The 20,533-nt window shown below is 35.5% G+C and overlaps 1 protein-coding gene across 1 annotated transcript; it reads right to left on the minus strand.

Annotated features, from left to right (window-relative positions):
• Nucleotides 1-368: 368 nt before the first annotated feature.
• On the minus strand, nt 369-19,138 carry LOC149911085 (inositol polyphosphate-4-phosphatase type I A). The gene is made up of 19 exons (XM_090102615.1): nt 18,737-19,138; nt 18,507-18,662; nt 18,228-18,419; nt 16,013-16,164; nt 15,727-15,888; nt 15,162-15,517; nt 14,884-15,074; nt 14,504-14,660; nt 14,120-14,313; nt 13,666-13,781; nt 13,162-13,599; nt 6,186-6,345; nt 5,398-5,582; nt 4,791-5,002; nt 3,449-3,545; nt 2,512-2,698; nt 1,821-1,943; nt 1,224-1,359; nt 369-501 (listed from the first exon to the last, which is right to left on the minus strand). Exons 1-19 carry the CDS (start codon nt 18,852-18,854, stop codon nt 369-371), a joined length of 3,465 nt encoding a protein of 1,154 aa, XP_089958741.1. The 5' UTR covers nt 18,855-19,138.
• Between the last annotated feature and the right edge of the window lie 1,395 nt (nt 19,139-20,533).

Consider the following 20,533-nt stretch of genomic DNA (forward strand, 5'->3'; position numbering starts at 1 on the left):
AAAATTCCTAATATAACCACTTTTGCAATGACACGAGATACTAATATAATAATATGAAATTGGCATATTGTTTTTGTGCAGAGCGAGAAACAGAATACAAAACATTTTTGTGTGACAAGTTAAGTACAATCCTTGCTATTCGTTGCATGTTATCTCACTCGCACTGGTAGAAACAAATAGCTTTGTCTCTATCATTCCACGTATACGTGTATAATACGTCTTCATTTATAAATTTTAAGAGTGGCAATCTTTAAATTATAGTATCAAAGCCGGAACTATAAAATCATCTTATTTTTGATTAATAAATAAAAAAGGGAATTAGTTAACGTCGTCATGGAATGCTATAAGAAAAGGATATATATTATGTATTATGTTTGCGATGATCCGTAAGTACCAGGCGGTGGTCTATACTCTTCAGGCAACGCCATAACTTGCTTCTTTGTGAATGCGTACTTTTTTACGCCTATGTTCTTATATGTGTTCTCGCGACGGCAACCCTCGCTGAAATATCATTTATTTATTTTTGGTAAATAATATTTATTTTTGGTAAATAATATTTATTTTTGGTAAATAATATTTATTTTTGTATTAAACATATTATGAATCTTAAACTAAAGTAGGGTTTATAATAAATTAAAATACGAGATCGTATGAGTATGAGATTCCTTAAATTCCAATTATGAACAATTTAGGTGCAAACTTTTTCTTGAACCCACTATCAGGAAATTGAAACTTAACGTCTCGTTTATAATGCTCATTTAAAATACACACTATATTGCGCAACCACTAAGATTACAAACAAGAAAATTTTGGAAGAATGTATGGATGAGTATTTGCTACTATGCAAAAACTAATCGGATCTGTATGAAATCTTCTTCTCTACTATATAAAAATAAGTCGGGTTTTCCTTCCTGACGCTATAACTCCAGAACGCACGAACCGATTTCCGAGGTTTTGCATTCGTTGGAAAGGTCTCGGGCTCCGTGAGGTTTATAGCAAAGAAAAGGTGTCTCTGGTGGCGAAACGGAGTTTGCACGGTTTGCTAGTTTGATATAAGTCTGGTTAAGCATATAGGCTACTTTTTAACCGGACACTACAAGAGTGACTCCGCGGGCTCTAAATAGTATATATAACTTGAAAATGAATAAAACATCCGACTAATATGATAAATGCGAAAGTTTGTGTGTTTGTTTGTGCAATAGCGAGTATAAAATATAGCATACCTCCTCATAATATTAATAGCTTTCTTCATCTCATGTTCCGCGAGATGATATTCTGCAGACAGTATGGAACACTGTTCTAGTGTAACTGACATTCCGGTCCTGTCTTTGGCACTTTTGCACGATGTAAACCTTATACCTGAAACATTGGGATTATTCAAATTCTTAAAAAAATAGTGTTCAGCATTTAGATTAGACTATGTTTAGGCCTCAGCTTCACTCACGAAAAGTGTGATAACTGTTTAGGCGTGAACGCGTAAAAGACAGACAGTAAGTTATTATCGCATTAAGGTTTTTGAAGTGGAACTTCTTTAGGCGTGTTGAGTCATGTCATGGTGTATGGCGACGAATTTGGAATTATATTAAATCTTGCCAAAGAAGTTTCACTTCTGACACGAGTGCTCAGCACACACGCTCTTTTTTTCTAATATTTGTGTCTAATGTTAAATTTTTGGTTCTAATGTTTGTCTGTTCACGTTCACACCTAAAACCACTGGATCGATTTTAATAAAATTAAGTACTACAAACCAGCTGAAAACAAGTATTTTAGATTTGTAACGCTACCGAAGTCACAGGTAAAAGCTAGTTTAAATATATTACCGTTCATATGACGTGTAGCGAGTGCAGCTAAATGCAACACTTCTATATTCTTTGGCACTTTCTTATGCACGGCTATCTTGAGAGTCTCCATTACTTCTTCCAGTGGTTTCAGTCGGGATGAAGCTGTATTAAAATAAATCTTCTTATATATAAAAATGAATCGCAAAATGTGTTGGTAAGCGCATAACTCGAGAACGGCTGAACCGATTTCGATAATTTTTTTTTATTATATTCCTTGAAGTACGAGGGTGGTTCTTATGAAGAGAAAATGTAAACATGTACCACGGGCGAAGCTGGGGCGGACCGCTAGTAGATAATATAAAAGGATTATCGCCATTTATTTCAACAATATTCAAGTTAACTTCTGGCAATTTTAATACATGTATAAATTATTGGATAGTAGATGCACGTTGTACATGAATTTCACGACAAACTTATAAGAAAAATCTTTTTTTCTTCTCAATCATTAGACAATTTTTTTACGAAAACATTATAAAAAATCAAAAAACCATATTCCATACTTAAATTAAAACATACAAGATTGAAATTTGATTATAATGCACTAGTATATTGTATTAAATTTTCAAATCCATGAATTACAAATGACAAAACATACCTACATACAAACTAAAATATATCTGGTAAATTAAATATCACTTTACCAAAGTTAAAGTATTAATAAAATACATACCTCTATTAGCAGCCAGATAATCAGCTGGGAATATTTTACAATACTTATGATAGTATTTGTTCAGCCGATCCAAATTATCGTTATTAGAGTGATACTGGGGCGTTGTCTCGCCGAGAGCTTCGGCTAACGTCGCTTTCTCGTTTATACCGATGTTGAAGAACACCGCCGTTATTGTGAAACTTAAGTGCTGTGAAATTAATAAAATTATTAAGCTATTGCATAGCTTCTATCGCGGGCCTTGAGCGCGGGGACCGAATCCAGAAATTGCGTAACGAAAAACCTCACGCTCCCCACTCCGAAGGGCGCGGAGGTGTGGCTTGAAGGCATAGCATGCAATAGCTTTACCGCGGCAGTCCCCGAGTGCCACGCGTCTTTTTTTATACTTTTGAAGTGAAACTTATAGGTGTATTGAGAGTATAATTTCAAAGTCACGTCATGGCAATACCGTCACGTTATGGAATAAGCTGACGATTTTGGTATCTTTGAATCGTGCTAAAGAAGTTTCACTTCTGACAGGTGTGCTCAGCACACACGCTCTTTTTTATTATGATCTACTACCCGACGTGGTTCCGGGTGAACACGCGGGCAAAAGTGTAAAAGTAAATGTTTGATTAAGGTGCATTGGAATAATTCCCCTTACGGGGCAAAAACAATTCTTATTATTAAATTAATACGTTACTAGTGATTTATTAGGCAAAAATGTATGCTAATATGTATTATAAAACCTATATTCTTATCTTACTGCAATACCTTCACAATACTTGCAATAAAGCGATACTCTAAAGTGGTAAGTATTCACAATTTTCCGAAATTACCCCACATCCAAAATACCCCCAATACACTATACTCATATACCACACAACATTTATTAAGAATTTGAATAGACTCCAAATAAAAAAAAATATATGATATTGTAATTATTGGTACTCTGACTTACCTCTTTTTTAGTAAATTTGGAATAAAGCGCGTCAGATACTGGAATATTAACCGTCAGACTTCCTCTCGCTCCAGATACTTGCGGTGTTGCAGTATTGCTATGAATAATTATTATTACATTAAAAAATATATTATTACAAGTGAATTGTCCCATAGAATATATTTTCTACAATATAGTTGAGGTCCTGTCCACTAATTGGCAAGACGCATATGGCTGCAGTTATGTCTTACAAACATAGAAAGTGGCCGCCCTTTGTGCAAATTATGCATTTGCATACTATTATTTTTTATATTTTGAACAATAAAGAATTATAAATAAATACATAATATTAAAGACTTTTTTACGAATTAGACTTTTTTACGAATGAGACTTTTTTACTGCCCAATAAGTACTACAAGGAGTAATCTTGTAAATTTCATAAATAAAAATATTACTTTAAGCTTGAGCTAATTAGAAAAAAAAGGCTAAAAATAAATATGGCCGCAACACAAAATGGGTTCGAGGTTATTTTAAATGAAAATTAATTGTTTTCATTTTCATAATATAAATATTATGTCACAAACATAGTAAGGTCGTCCTTGACAAAGTTCCAAATCAACAGGCGATTGAACAAATAAATACATTCACAAGTGTTTTTCAAATGCGTACAAACTCCACGAAATGAATTTTACAATTACGTATTTTGTTTAAAATTCAGAACTAAATATACAATTAAACACACTGGAGAATAACTCAAATAAACAGACAAATTAATTTGAGAATAAAGAAGAGAACTGGGAAGAGTAAGGAAACGGGCCTCCGGCTCGCGAATTTCCAAAGCCTATATGATAATTTGAGTCATCGGACTCAAATGGTTGAGTTTTTGTTTATGCATATTACTCGACAAAACCAAATCTATCTCAGTAAAAAAGTGACTCATTTGTAATCCATTTGATTAGCTTTCGTCGAGATACGAACAAAACCTAGTCGAGTAGAGTCCGGCTCCCTTTACACACTGGACGAAATATAGCAGCATTCGCATGCTACTATTTCACGCCGATTTTCTGTGGGTACCTTCCCTTGCAAGCTTGCCCAATACGTGCTGAAGCGTGTTCGAATCAACTCCCACATTCAAAGAGTGTGTGTTTATGTGTGTATATTTATTTTTGAAGTGAAAACTTCTTTAGCGGCGTTGAGCACTTTTTCTGTAATGGGTATAAAATCTTAAGCTCGCATCAGGACACGTGACCTGATCGAAAAAGCGTAAGACGGATACCATTCCAAAATATCAAACATGCTCAACGTTAATAATCAAGTTTTCACTTCTGCCGGCACTCCCGGAGTGCAACCCGTCTTTTTTTACCTGTGCCCAACTTTAGTAAGCGTGAAGAGAACAGTCTGCAGATCCTCCACCGCAACCACCATATCGCCCCACATCGCTTTCTCAGTGGAGTACAAACTCAACAGGCCCTCGAATCCGCACAAGGGCCCTAGATCCGAACTGAGCAGTTTCACGGCTATGTCGTGTGGTATCGAGTTGAACCAGCAGAGCAGGCCGGATGTCGCGGTTGCCAGCTGAAATAAAACATTCATTAAATAATTCCTTGCCTTCTCTGGGTTGGTTGAAAAATAAGATCAGGAATAATGTAGTGATTTAATAATGAGTCCAATAATTTAAGTTCGTTTGTAACCTTCAAAATATAAAAGTTTTCCTTTCATAAATTATTTGGTAGTAATAGCTAGAGATAAACTGGAATCCAATAAAAATTACATTAATTTAATGGAATTGTTTAAGCGGACGAAGTAGCAGTCAAATGTCAAGAGCTGAAAGTATCAATAAAAATCCATGCATGAATAAGAAACATAAATGGAATATTTCCATTAATTATCTTGCTCTGTTATATTACAAGTATGTATGTTCGAAAATACTTGTAACCCAATAAAATCCACATTAAATACAAGAAACACACCGCCTGTGAGAAACACGTGTCTCTTCGTGTCTGCAGTGCGGCATGGTCCCGTGCCCAAGCGGGCGACTCGCAGCGCAGACGCAGCGCCGCGTGAGATATACGCGCCCAGTGTATGAGGCACTCGGCTTTACGACGGAACTCGTCTGTGAGCGCCCTTAGCGGATCTAATTGTTCCTCCAATCCATCTGCAAGCGAGAATACTTTTTTAACGTGATAACGTTTTTAAAATCGTTTTAGTCGGGTGACATGTTCAGAAACTTGTGTCACACCAAAACCTCACGAGCGCGATCGCAAGTACATATAACGAGAGAGAGACGGACCAATCTCCCGTCTCACCTCGAGCGCTGCCACCAATAAGACGTTATCACGTAAACATCTCGATCGTAAACCTACTTTACAAACAACCAATTTTTTATTCTAAAAAGGGAAGCGCTTGACCACAAGCTAGCCTGATGGAAAGATAAGATGTGGTCTAAGATGGTAAGCGTTTCCCTAGTAGGTACAGGTTCACTCTTCGCTTGAACACGAACATCTTAACACACTTTTCTTTATTGAAGTGAAACTTCTTTAGGCGCGTTGAGAGTAAAATTTCAAGGTTGCGTCAAGGCGATGCCGTCACATCATGGAGTAAGCCGACGAATTTGGTATCTTTGAATCTTGCCTAAGTTTCACTTCTGACACGCGTGCTCGGCACACACACTCTTCTATTTAAATAAGATACAAATGACATTCTTAATCCTTACATTATCAATTGTCATACATTTAATATAGTATATGACAAAATTTACCTTTATTCGACTCGATTATTTTGATAACAGACTCAACCACGTTTGCTAAACTAGCTTCGACATCCGCAGCGAAATTCTTCAAATAGGCCAGATTAGTTTCTCTAGTACTCGAATCGATCTGACCGATACTCGGTAGAGGTGACTCTTTAGGATCGGAACTCTGCAAATAAACGTCTTGTTACAATGTCAAGCTATTTGTATTTACAACATACAATAATGGTAGGTAGGGCAGTTAGAGCGGCCGTACACGGGCGGCTCGAGCAGTTAACGACTGAGCGACGTACTCGGACTGCTCGAGCGGTCGGTCGTTGACTCAAACTCAAACTCAAACATTTATTTATTCAATTAGACTTCTTCTAGAAGCACTTTTGAAACGTCATCAGGTACATATTTTTAACATTTACCACCGATTCGGAAAGCAGTATCTACGGAGAAGAATCGGCAAGAAACTCCGTAGTTGCTCTTTTTAATCATGTCAGTTTTACAATTTTACAAATTACATATGTAACATCATATATTATAGTAATATTTATTTATTTATTTATTTATTTACGGCATACGCCAAACCATACATATATTAAACTTAATTCTAAACTTATCACTATGTTCTTAGTTCTAGGTACCTCTTACATTCTTCACCTATCATTCCCATCCCTGACACAAACAAATCATATACTGGTGCAGAATTGAGGATTGAGTTCAGCAGTGAAAGCATGCGAGGCACCGGAGACTGCTGGCGTTGAACCGTGCGTGTGCGCCAAGCAGCTAACAGTCGGTGGCTACGAGCCCGTGTATAATTGTCAGGCACATTAAGCCGTAAGAGCATTTCTACTAAATCATTAGAATCTATTTTATTGTATAAAACGTTAAGAGCAAATTTAACAGTTGATAGACTTCTACGAAGTTCCAGCGAGTTATAACCCAAACTACCCAGCAAGAATTTTGTGGGATACAGATATGGGTAATAATTAAAATTTCTCGCATACAAGTACCTTAAGAACTTCTTTTGGACCTGCTCCAACATAAGGACATATTTTTTCTCGTAGGGACTCCAGACAATGGAATTAGTCTCTAGAATACTCCTAACAAGTGCCGAGTAGAGAACTCTAATAGCGCTATCTGAAAGTCCGACAGAGTTGCGCAGTAAGAATCCTAAACGTTTGTATGCAGCGTTAGAAACATTGTGAATATGCTCATGAAACGAAAGATGAGGCACGAATGTGATAACTAAGTCGCGTACTTTATTCACACGTGATATTCGATCCTGTCCCAAACTATAAACATAGTTCCGTATATAGGCTGAACGACTAAATGTCATAAATTCACACTTGTCAATATTAAAGTGTAGTTTGTTCTCCACACTCCACATATAAACTGCATCTACGTCTGTTTGCAAGCGGCAGTAATCTTCATCCGATTTAATGACCTTAAATATTTTAACATCATCGGCAAAGAGTAAGATATCCGACTTTTCAATTACATCCGGTAAATCGTTTATCAGTAATAAAAACAGCAAAGGACCAAGATTTGATCCTTGACTTATACCAGATCGAGTAGAATAAGAATCTGAAATATACGGGCCATATTTTACAAATTGTTTCCGATCCCTAAGATAATTAGAAAACAGCTTGAGCAAAGTCGGGCCACATCCATGATCTGCTAACTTCAACAACAGTACATCATTATCAACACGGTCAAAAGCTTTGCGGAAATCGAGATAAATAACATCGACTTGATTCTGCTTATCCATTTCACGTGATAATGTCTCAACAAGTGAAATGAGATTTGTAGCGACCGACCTGCGTGGTAAAAAGGCATGCTGAAAAGGAGAGATGTATGGCTTGCATTCATGTAGCATTTGAGAATGCAAACACATCTCAAATACCTTGGCTAGTGAACATAAAATCGCCACTGGTCTATAATTTTCAACTTTGGTTCTACTGCCAGATTTAGGAATCGGTATAACTCGCGACTTCTTCCATAGTGTAGGGTATACACCTTTCATCAGAATAAGATTGAATATGTGCATTATAGGTTCAATTAGGTATTCCACAAGACCCTTAATGATATAAGCAGGTATCATGTCAGGTCCAGGAGAAGCGTTAGATTTTAATTTTTTTATACATCGAGTGATTATATCTTTATTTAACACCTTTATATCGAAGAAACGTGAACTGGACCTAGCCTTAGAATTAGCAGAGTCAAAGTCCAGTTTTGGTGAATTAGTTAAAAACACTGATTTGAAATGCTTAGCAAACGCTTCTGCCATGTCCTTACCCCGGTACTCAGTATCATCAAAAGTCACCATTGTTTCTGTATTATTTCCTTTGCGCAGTGAATTAACATATTGCCAAAATTGTGTTGGTGTATCAACTAAATTTGTAGATATTTTATCTAAGAAATCCTTATGTGCTTTATTAATATCATTTTTAATTTTTGACCTTAAAAATTTAAATTCATCATAAGCTCCACGGTTATTAAGAAATTTCCACTGCCAGTGTAATTGAGCTTTGATTTTTAAATTGTATATGATTTCATTATTATAATATACTGGATAAATACGACGATTCGTCCTAGGTTTTTTATTCGGAATACATTGATCAAAAAATTCATAAATAGTACAGTTAAAGTATTCAAGTGAATCATCTACCTCAGGAATATTATAAATCTCTTTCCAATCAAAATTTTTAACATTGTAATGTAACGATAAGTAATTCCCTTTACTAAAATCCCAGTTTCTAGAGGTTTCTGTAACAATAGGCTCTAATGTTGGGCTCCGAGAGAAAATTTTATAAATTATACTCACGTTTAATGGAGGATGATGGCCATCAATCCTAGATAATTCCTCACCTGGATTCACGGCTGACACACAAACATTATGCACACTCAATTCTGCATCAGTAAGAACTGCATCTAACACTCTTCCATTCTTATTCACAATGTTATTGCATTGACTCAAATTACATTCAACTAAAAAGCTATTAAAACTCAACATAACATTTTCACTACAACTATAAAAATTAAGATCGCCCATAATTAACAATCGTTCACTGTTAAGTTTCTTATATATACTAGACACATTATTGAACCAATTCAAATACATATTATCTGAGGCAGAAGGTGGAATATACGCAACACAAACATAAATAAAATGTCCATGTAACTGAAATCGCGCCCATAAGTCCTCTACCTCTTGACTTTCATATTCGGGTAATCGTAAAAGCGTTAAAGGTGCCTTAGCCAACAACATCACGCCACCACCAGCACGCCCACGATCTCTTCGAGCAACAGACCAGTCACCAGCAATGATTTCTGAGTCTTCTACAGATTTATCGAGATTAGTTTCCGTTATAGCAATCAGATTAATGTTCATAGTAGTAACCAAATTCGTCCTCCAGTCATATAACTTAGTTTTGAGCCCTCTTACATTCTGATAGTATGCATTAAAAGTTATCTTTTTGCCGTCTCTACGTTGTAATTTATTAGGATTCTTTCTTTTCGAATTTACCACGAAAAAGAGACTTCCAAGGTTTAATGCATATTTCAGCAGCCCAGTTATCTTCGATCAGAACCTTACTGCTCAATTTATCGGGGACTCCAATCTTGAACGAAGCATAGTTACCACGTGACTTTAATGCTTCCACTGAACAATTATTGGTAGCACAGATATTAGCCAAGTGCATCCGAACCTGATCTTCTGTTGTACCATACTTAACATAAAACAGATGGAAGAACTTTACTTTCTCAGATGCCTCCAAATTTGAAATTCCCGGTTTAGCCGTTCCTCTAATAATATCAGCTGATTTATAACGACGGACACTCTTACGTTTCACTTCAGTCCAGCGTGACTCTGTTCTCGGATTATTGTCGGTCGTCACCAGGGATTGATTCTTATATGATATCTCTTTATTGTCACATTGAAGATCTGGCACCTTTACAGTCTCAGGCGCCGGCTGGCAAACTGAAGCTCGTACTTGTTTACGTTTAAGTCTCTTAGACAATTTTTTCGTAATAGGAGGCTTTGGTGCCGGCTCTGGATCTGATATATTAGGTAAAGGTTTTGCACTTACGGTTGAGTTACTTTGTGGGTTTGAAATCGGTACCTTTTCCGCAAGTATTCTTTCCTCTAGAGCAGTTAACCGGTCACTAAGAATGTGAAATGAATTACTCCATAAACGCGTCAAACTATCAGTTAACTCACGTATAGCATTTCGCATCTCATGTGCCATTACTTCTCTAATTATTTGTCTTATCTCAGAAGTTGAAGGAGATAAAGGGCTTAATATTTCCTCCCGGCGATGTTGTCGAAATGTTATGTTATCGACAGAATGACTGCGTTCAGTTTTATTCAAACTTTCAACCGAGTTTTGTTCAAATTCTTCAATTAATGTACGTATCGGCGTGTTATTCTGAGTATTAAGTTGATTTCCCTTGCATCCCGGACACATCCAAGAACGCTCAGGGTCAAATTCGTGACCTCTAAAATAAGCCGAGGTCATATTTAAACAACGAAAATGGTATTTTCTCTGACAAGTTTTACATCCCAGTAACTCATTTAAATCAACAATTTTATCGTTGCATTCGTAACAATTCATTTTATAGTTCAAAATTGCCGTTAACAAATCTTCTAATTATAAAAAAACTATGCAGGTAATCCAGTAATCGTATTTGTAATCTTCGTATTTGTTCAACGTTAGATCACTTCACAGCTGTGAGAAGAAGGTCGTAAGCGCCATGCAAATCACGTCGCTTACGCGTTTTTACAAGACACACAATTGGACCTCGATAGAAATGTAAAAATCCACACAACTTTCTTTAGTTTATTAATTATTCGTTATAATATTGATAATTGCGATAAGATATTATTCACTTTTAGTCTCATTCACATTCAACAAAGTTTTAACACAAATTAAACACTTATTAATCAGTGGATAAAGAGATAACAATTATTTCACTTATTCGATCAACGCGCACGCACTCGCGGTTGATAGAATATATTAATATGCCAAAGAACTGTCCTGTGGTTTTTACGCGACAACCCTCCATGGGTTTTTTATCGTCCATATATTCCTTAATGCTGTAATAGGCTCTCTGAACTAGTACATTTTTTATATGATTTTTAAATTTAGAACAACTAAACTCTTTAATATTATGAGGAATTTTGTTGTAAAAGCGTATACCTTGACCCATAAATGAATTTTTAACTTTAGCTAGCCGACTGCTCGAGCTGTCGCTACAACTGCGCAGTTGACGGCTTGAAACGGTCGCGACGGCTCGAGCAGTCCGTGTACAGCAGTGAACGAATGACCATAGTTCACCACGCGGTCGCGGCTTCAAGCCGTCGGTCTCAACTGTTTGAAGCGGTTCGGGTACGGCCGCCCTTAAACGTTTTCATACAAATAATCTTACGTCTGATTTTATAATCATGAAATCACTTCGCTCGCATAAAATTGTGTCACACTCGAACCTTTCCCTAAACAAAGTTTTACGTTGTTTTGTTTTCCTCCTTCTTTATGATGAAATAGGAAAACAGAGGTAACATCAAATTCTAATTTTAGTATAGATTCGCCTGACACATGTTTTGAATGAAATTGAAATTATGATAGTATTTTAATATTCAATTCTCTAGTCATAGTGTTGGTTACCAATTACCATACTACTCAGACTTGAGACAGACTCGCAGCTTGACCGATTTTAATGAGATTTTATATTTATAGATATCCCTAAGTGCGAAGCAAAACAACAATTGCCGGGTCGAAGGCTGTTTTTATTAAGTACAATATTTAATTGAGATTTGGAAACAAGCAGTAAATATATTATACAGACATCGCAAAGCTTGTAGTGAAAACAATATATACCAACAATGTTACTAAGGGATTATTTAGCTTTCTTATAAGAAAAGTTAAAATAAATTGATCAAGTAGTTTTTGAGTTCAGTCATAACAAACAAAAATTAAAATTAATTGTTTTCTATTTATCATACCTATTATTTTAAGTACATAATAATAAATCTAAATAAATGATAATAGAATTGCATAAATACTTATTGTTTGTAGGCATGATTTAGTACATTTGACTGGTAAGTTAGTATGTACATAAAACTAGGATCTCGTTGCAGTCTGTTAAATATCTTATATTTCATAAATTCGCATTTTTTTGCAGCAATAGCATTTAATATATGCTTTTAAATGAAAGAAAGTTGTGTCAGTTCTACCAAGTATAAGACGTTATCATAACTCAAGACAGGCTAAGAGAATTTTAATCATTTATAGTAAGTTGGACTGGACACTGGGATTAGGATAATAACATTATATAATTACAATGATAATTAGTAATTACTATAACAGGATAAATATATCAGAAGGAAAATACGCTTGTAAATACACGAATAGTTTCATGAATATTTTATATTAACACATTCACAGTGTACCAGATCATATTGAAAATTACAAGAAATTAATATATTATGTTACATATTACGTATAAATACGTTATGTATTTGATATTTCATATATGTATAACTTATAAATATTGATATGGTCGATCTGTAAGATGTGGTCAAAGTCTTAAAACAATGTTTAACGAAAAGTTTTTTTATGAACTGTACTGCACTAACAAAAACAACCCAAAGAATCGCATATTTCAAATTAATATTCGCATTGCTTTAAAATAACAAAATATATTTAAATATTACAAGATGCACTCCTGACACTCCACACAAAAAACAAACCATACAATCGCTCCATTGCTACGCGAAATAACAATAACAAACTCATTCGCATTTATAGAAATAATCATATTCGCATCATCTTTAAAATAAACTTACGCTTTGAATATAAATAAAGTTTTACGCATATGCAATTATATCTATAGGTACTGAATAACAAATTTATATCATATGTATACAAGACGTATCATAGAGTAAATCTCAAAATAAAATTTATTTAACGAATTCACAAAACAAAGAAACATTTACCTTTCGCTTCATGCTTCCGCTCAAGCTTTCCATAAGACACCGATACGACACTTGTTCTAGTGACGAGGAATTTTTGAAATCATGCCTTAAACTGCCGTGTCTCGGTCTATTGCCGTCGAACTTGGACGAATCCTCCTTGCTTTTAACGGGCGACCTGACTGATCTGAACGAGAGGTTGAGCTTGTTCCTTTCTGTGCTATTGAAGTAATCGTGGTTGAACTGTAGGTCTGATGGCTCTATGATACTTTTTATGGGGTTTTGGGGTTTTGAACACCTATTGTGACACATGTTGGGCACACTGGACGATAAGGAAGGTCCTTCTACCGTCGGAGTGGTTTCCTTGGAACTGGAACTCGACGACGCATCCATTGTATCACAATCCGAACCGGTGTCAAAGACGCTCAACTGTTCCGTAAGTTGCATTATTGTTGATATTGTCTGCAATGAATTGACTCTTTAGTACAATAAATACTAATTGTACTATACTAACATTCAAGTAATTACCGGCTTGTCACCATCCTCGCTGCAACCGTGTTTAGGCCAACCAATGATGGCTAACGACTCTTCTATTACTTTAGGTTCCCATAATGCTAACATCCCTTTCGTTTTAGTCTTAATCACTGAAAAGAAATACCCCATTAGCCCGGTTTACACGCACACTCTTTATCGCGTGATTGAGTGCGCGGGATTGAACGCGGGAAAGCACGCGCGCTCAGGAAAGAGGAAAGATTGTGCGTGTAAACGATAATCGCGCGCGATTGAACGAAGGAAAGCATGGCGCGTTGGAGTGTGTGCGGAGTGGACGCGCAATCTCGTTCTCTCTGTCATCGTTTAAATGCTCGCTCTTTCCCGCGTGAAAGCCGAATCGCGCGCGAAAGAGCGTGCGTGTAAACCGGGCTATTAGTTCATGTCTTTCCAAACTTGGTCAACCAAAAAATTAGACACAAAATATACAAACCTTCCGTAATATGTCGCACTTCGATACATTGGTTCGCTTGTATCAGAACGACAATTCTGTCCATGTCAGTAACGATCTCATCCCGGAGCGTCCTCAAAGCCATCACGTTATCATATTCAGTCTGTATTTTATTCGCCGCCGCTGAATTCAGCGCTGCTTTAGTACTGTTTATGTCCTTAACTTGTTGTACTAATCTGAATGTGGAATATTTATTTTAGAAAATTATCTTTCCTTTTCCAATAATTTAAGAACTTCCATTTTTTTTCTTATTTAATTACTTCGATTTTAACCAGTTGTTTTAAAGCTAAAAACTCGTTGATAGCCTAGTCTAGTCATATCATGACAAAAAAAAAAAACTAACACAAAGACTTGAAAAAATCGAACCTAATAAGGCCCCCAGTTCTTTCTGCTTTATGCGTATGCGCAGCGAACGCACCAGCCGTGATAATGTCATGAAATCCAGTTTTATTCAGTGTGTCATTGTGTACCCACATCCTTTGAAGGTGTAAGTTAACCGGTGCAAATTCTAAACTCGAATCATCTGTATTGGAATAAAATAAAAATTGTGTAAAAATAGGCAAAGACAATTAAATTTTATTGGCGGAGTTCCTATTTATTGGGTGGAGCCATTAATTAAAAGAATAAGAAGAAAATAAAATTTGTTATGTTTCATTTTGGTAGAACCAAATATGGAGGAATCTATAAATTGTAGCATCATTAATGGTCCTGTCTAATTGTGTTATGTTATATGTATCTATACTAACCTTTCTTACAACTTGCTTTGAAGTACGCATGTTCAGCTTGTTGCAAACATTTCTTGGAGTGTGAATAGTGCTTCAGCAACGAAACGTGTATACTGGCGAGATCTAGCTGTTTATTTTGCCAATTACTACAAATATCACCCACAGATAACAATTCGTCCAACAATTCCTTTTCTCTTTGAATGTAAATATCCCTAAAAATATACAGATATGAATTCCGCTTTCGTGTCTCAAAAAACTACTTATAACTTTAATATTTCATTTAAATTGAATAAACTTACAACAATTGCATCGGCAGTTGATAACAAAGTTTCGGTTCCGCCATTATTTCGTGTACATTAATATCGCCACCCAGTCCCGAATGAAACTTGTATGTCATATGGTGACTATTCACAAAATTTTGCTTCAACATACTCCCGTACGAAGGGAATTTCAATTTCAACCCCAATCTCGGTGGCAACGATTGTGATCTTCGATGGCACTGTATTTTTTGTGGGTTGTCTAAGCAATTTCGATCGTTGGTGTGACACGGGCTGTTCCCAGTACATGACGGTTCGAGACTCCAGCCGTTCACAGTTACAAAACCGACTGTTTTATTATCACGTGTTTTTAAAGCTACTCGAAGTCTTTGTGATTCCTAAAATAACACGTTAATATAATGCATTTACATGTACCACAATAATGAGTTGTTGAGGCCAAGGTTCAATGGCATCTAACTATGTTAATGCACAGCAACAACTATTGTTTTGTCCCATAGTTATCACTTATCACATTACAGGTTATTGTAGTCTACCTCCAAATAACTGTAAATAGTTACAATAAAAAATCCAATACTATTCCGCTTACCTGTATTGTACTCAATTGTAGAGTTGTATATCCCATTGGAACAACAGTTTCCGAAACTCGTTCCTTAACATCATACACCACTATTCGGACCATAGCTTTCCCCGTGAGACCATCACTGGCCCGAAATAATACTGTCTTTGAAAAGCAAGGATTACTGCAAGTCTAAAAAATATTTTTTTCTATACAACACAATAGTAGATTGCACAAAATATTGTCAAACAATTACCATGACACATAATGTAATATTATGTTATTGAGGTACATAATAATCAAAACATATCCTTACTTCAACTATTTCTGTTGATCCATATTTAATACACAGCTCTTTAGAATATCGTACATATATAACAATAACTGGAGATGGAGGTCGTCCATAAGTATCACATAATAAATTATCACATGACAAAGCCAACTCACATAATGGCACTTCATTCATATCTGGAATTAAGAGATAATTTATCTTATAGTCTTTTTGTATGTTATGTTTTCATACTTAAGCGTAAAGAAAACAAACAGAGACAAAGATTCATACAACCGCGTCGTTGAGTATACAAAGCGCTGTACGCACCGCGCCGTCACCGGTTAAGGCTTGTTCAGAAAGGGTGAAGTCGTCGCGATTCACTTCTGTGAATCGCGCCCGACCGTTGCGTCCAGAAAGAAAGTACCAACGTGCGAGCATTTGGGGACGAATTCGATTAACGACGACATGACGCGATATAGGTATTAGGTTCTTTCTCAATGTTCTTTCTATGAAACTGTATGAGGTATAACAGACTTTGCAACACAGAAACTACGCGCCACGAATTTCGGAGAATTTGACCATTCGGCAAATCCAATTGGAAGCCTTGGGTAAAGAATTCAGAATCAAGAGAGGAGTTAGACAGGGTGACCCAATGTCGCCGAAGTTGTTCTCAGCAGTTCTGGAGAACGTCTTTCGTAATCTGGACTGGGAGCACCTAGGCCTCAACGTAGCTGGAAGAAAACTAAACCATTTAAGATTTGCGGATGATCTTGTTCTTCTGGAAGAAAATCCAAAGACACTCGGGAAGATGATCAAATCTCTAAATAAAGAGAGCTCGAAAGTGGGTTTAAAAATGAACATAACAAAAACAAAACTGATGACCAACTCGGTAATGGATCCCATTGTAATCGAAGATCAACAAATAGAATATGTCGACGAATATTGCTACTTGGGTCAGATAATCTCCCCAAGAGACCAAACAACTAAGGAACTAAATAAAAGGATTGCTAATGGATGGAAGAGATTTTGGTCTCTGAAGGAAATTGTAAAATCAAAAGATCACAGCATGGCAATAAAAAGAAAAGTATTCAACACCTGTATCCTTCCTTGCATAACCTATGGCTGCGAAACATGGTCCCTTACCAAATACCATCGAGTAAAATTAGCATAGTGCCAGAGAAGCATGGAACGGAGCATCACAAGATCAAAAAGGCAAGATCGAATCAGTAACCTGCAATTAAGAGAGAAAACAAAACTGACTGATATCCTGGAAAGAATAGACCTCCAAAAATGGAGATGGACCGGCCATATGTTGAGATCTAGACAAGAAAAATGGAGCCAAATTGTGACTAACTGGTATCCAAGGGATGGCAAGAGAAGTCGAGGACGTCAACATATGCGCTGGGAAGATGAGCTTAAACTTACCGCGGGACCCAATTGGAGGAGTGTAGCCAAAGACCGGAAACAATGGAAACTACTGGAGGAGGCCTTTGCCAGAAGGCACACTGAGCTGAGAGATATTCTATAGGATTATACATAAAAATCACTAAGAAAATTATACAGTAAAAAAAAAAAACCATCCTCACCCAGTTTAAAAGGCTAAATAAATAAATAAATAAATAATAAAATGTGTCGCGCCTTGTCGTGTCGTGTAGTTACGCCTAGTGCGATTTTCTGGTGCCTAGTATCTCACTAGCGTGCGAATGAAGTCGCGGAACGATTCGCGACGACTTCGCTTCTTCTGGACAAGATCTAAATACTGGCTTACAGACTCTTGGCCCGCAGTTTCATATACTATAACTTGTTATTCATAGAAGTGTATATGTCGCAGTCATCTTGTTGAACCTTCTATTTAATTGAATGAGTAGGCCGAACTAACTTTGATTTAATAAACGTCACCCAACGTCCAAATAGTTAGGGGATTGTAACATAGCTTTTTAAACACAGCGGATATAATACCTGGCATATTGTTGAATGACTAGTGCGTTCATATTGAATATAACTAACAATCAAATTAACTAGTCATTTATTGTTAATAAGTAATTAGAATGAGTCATGAGTGAAGCCTGGCTTTGAGTGTCTGAAAAATAAGTGATTTGTGTTTCTCATGTAATAGCAAAAAAAACAATCAGTATTTTTTTTTTCATTTATAAAAAACTGAGTGTGAAGAAAATAGATTTATCAGTACAAATAATATATTGTATATACATATATATATATATATATATATAAAAAATATATAAAACATTTCTACACTTACCCAAAACTATGCCTTTCTGAGATCTATAGACAGACACATCAACAATGGGCCTTATCCTATTCAGTTTTTCTCGTAGTGCTACAATTTGTGAACTAATTATATCATAAGGTGCCATTTGCAAAGATTTTACCCAGAGGGTTCTTTCAGATTCTTGAAATGTTGCTAGCCTATAGCACACACCATTATCCCAAACTGTATTAAGAACAAAAAAAAATATTATTTCATTTTTTGAGCACAATCAACAATATACAATTAGTATTATAATTAAGCAATATTTACCAATGTGAAAAGGCCAATATCCATTCTCATCACATGCCTGAAGTTTTATAACATGTTTTCCAAGCACAATTACACCAATTGGCTCATACCATGGTTCAGAACCTTTTAAATAAAATAGAAGATTTCCTCTTAAACGAAACCACCTTACAGAACATCCTAAAAAATATAAATTTATTTTATGAATGGCCAGTATAAATTAATTAACATATAAAGTTAAAAGCTTTACTGACCTTCGGAGCGACGAAAGAAACCGTCTTGTTTTTCTTTCATCACCATCACACCTTCACGATCGAAGTTCGGTGAAGTCTGAGATGCTATAGAAGCTAACTCTTGCTTATTGTATCTCATGATTGTCACATAGTTTTGAAAATCAAAAAATAGGCAATGCAATAAAGTTTATGAAAAATAATCTCGGAAATTGGGTGTGTACTTGTTTATTCGAAAATAATATTGTACGAGACATACTAAACAAACATAAGAAAAACATGAGACGAAAAGATGGTGCTGTTTCTAGAATGCAATTATAATTATTCTAATGTAGTCACGCATTGGTTTGTTTTAATTTCTAATCACTATTCACCTCACGCTATGGTCAAAATAAACTACTTATATCTTTATGACAATCACTTTAATCCCCGAGTACTGAGCAGATGACATTTCAGCATATGAGTATGACATTTGACTTCCACAGAGAAGATAAACCCCCTATTATAGACAATAAATCAAAATAGTCTTGGTAGGTTATAGGTACACCGTACAATCAAATATTATTAATTGTAATGCTAATAAATGTGTCTTTAATGTGTAGGCTAGAGTTAGTTATAAAAATGCGAGAACAATTATACGGACCTCGTATCATTTAACTGGGATTGACTGTTCCTGTTTTAACTTGTTAAATAATTCTATATTCAAAAACATTTCACACATTTTTTATTTGATATCTTATTTACAATTTAGCGAAGTTGTTCAGATGAACACTTTCGCTATGCGCAGGTTTTAATTATTTTATAATTTGAATAAAATAAATAATTTTACAATTTCAATGATGGACCTATACCTTTACCTAACGATAAAGAATACGATTTTGATAAAACTCGCCAATTTTGCTATGGATGAGGTGCTAAAGTGTACTTTTTTATACCCAAAATTTAAAAACAATTACATATAAAAAAAAAACTAAAGGGAACCTAACAAAAAAATTGTGGGACCATAAAAGACCTAACGGAGACCTATCGATTAAGACAATTAAGATCATTTTTGACACAAAATTCTATTGATGGGGTGCTAAATTTGCATAAATTTGCATAATACATATATAAAAGGCATGACGAAAGATTTTGAAATCCTCTTCCATAATGTGTGCATACGTTTACTATACAAGAAAAACCCTATATTTCGGTTATATACTTAAATTTAACGATGATAAAAGCCATTTTTCAAAAAATATTTATTAACTGTGCCAAAACAGCTCGCAGGTGTCATGGCGTAGGCGTGACGTCACTCTTTAGTAAATACGTAATTATTTGTACGCATTACGAAGAAAATTAAAAAAAAAATATTTATTTAATATGTGTTATAGAAACGAATTTCAAAGTTCATAAGTGGTGTGCAGTATTGCAGTGTGAATCCACATAAAAATAATGCTCAAAAATGTGTTAGTAATTATTTCAAGTGAGAAAATAATAAGGAATGATTGTATAAAGTTGGCGCGGAGAACCCCGAACCACGTATTCATGAATTCGCAATTATATTTCTCTTCAGAGTCGATAAAGCATACGTGAAACAATAGAAAATAAATAAAAATGCGTATTCTCAACATATTCATAACCACAAAAACACATCTGACGTGAGTTATTTACTTAAGCGTGACGTCACGCGTGTTTTAGTCCAAATGGCCAACTGCAGAATTTCAATGTTTTATTTTATTGATAATCTCATTAATCTTAATGTTTTTAAGATTTCTAAGTCACTATATTTAATTTATTTACTATACATTTTCCCTTAAAAACACTAATTATACGATAATT

This window comes from Colias eurytheme, chromosome 1 (genome assembly GCF_061535395.1).
Source record: "Colias eurytheme isolate Ceu_HAF_F1 chromosome 1, ilColEury1 Martin Lab GWU primary, whole genome shotgun sequence".
Taxonomy (NCBI): Eukaryota; Metazoa; Arthropoda; class Insecta; order Lepidoptera; family Pieridae; genus Colias; species Colias eurytheme.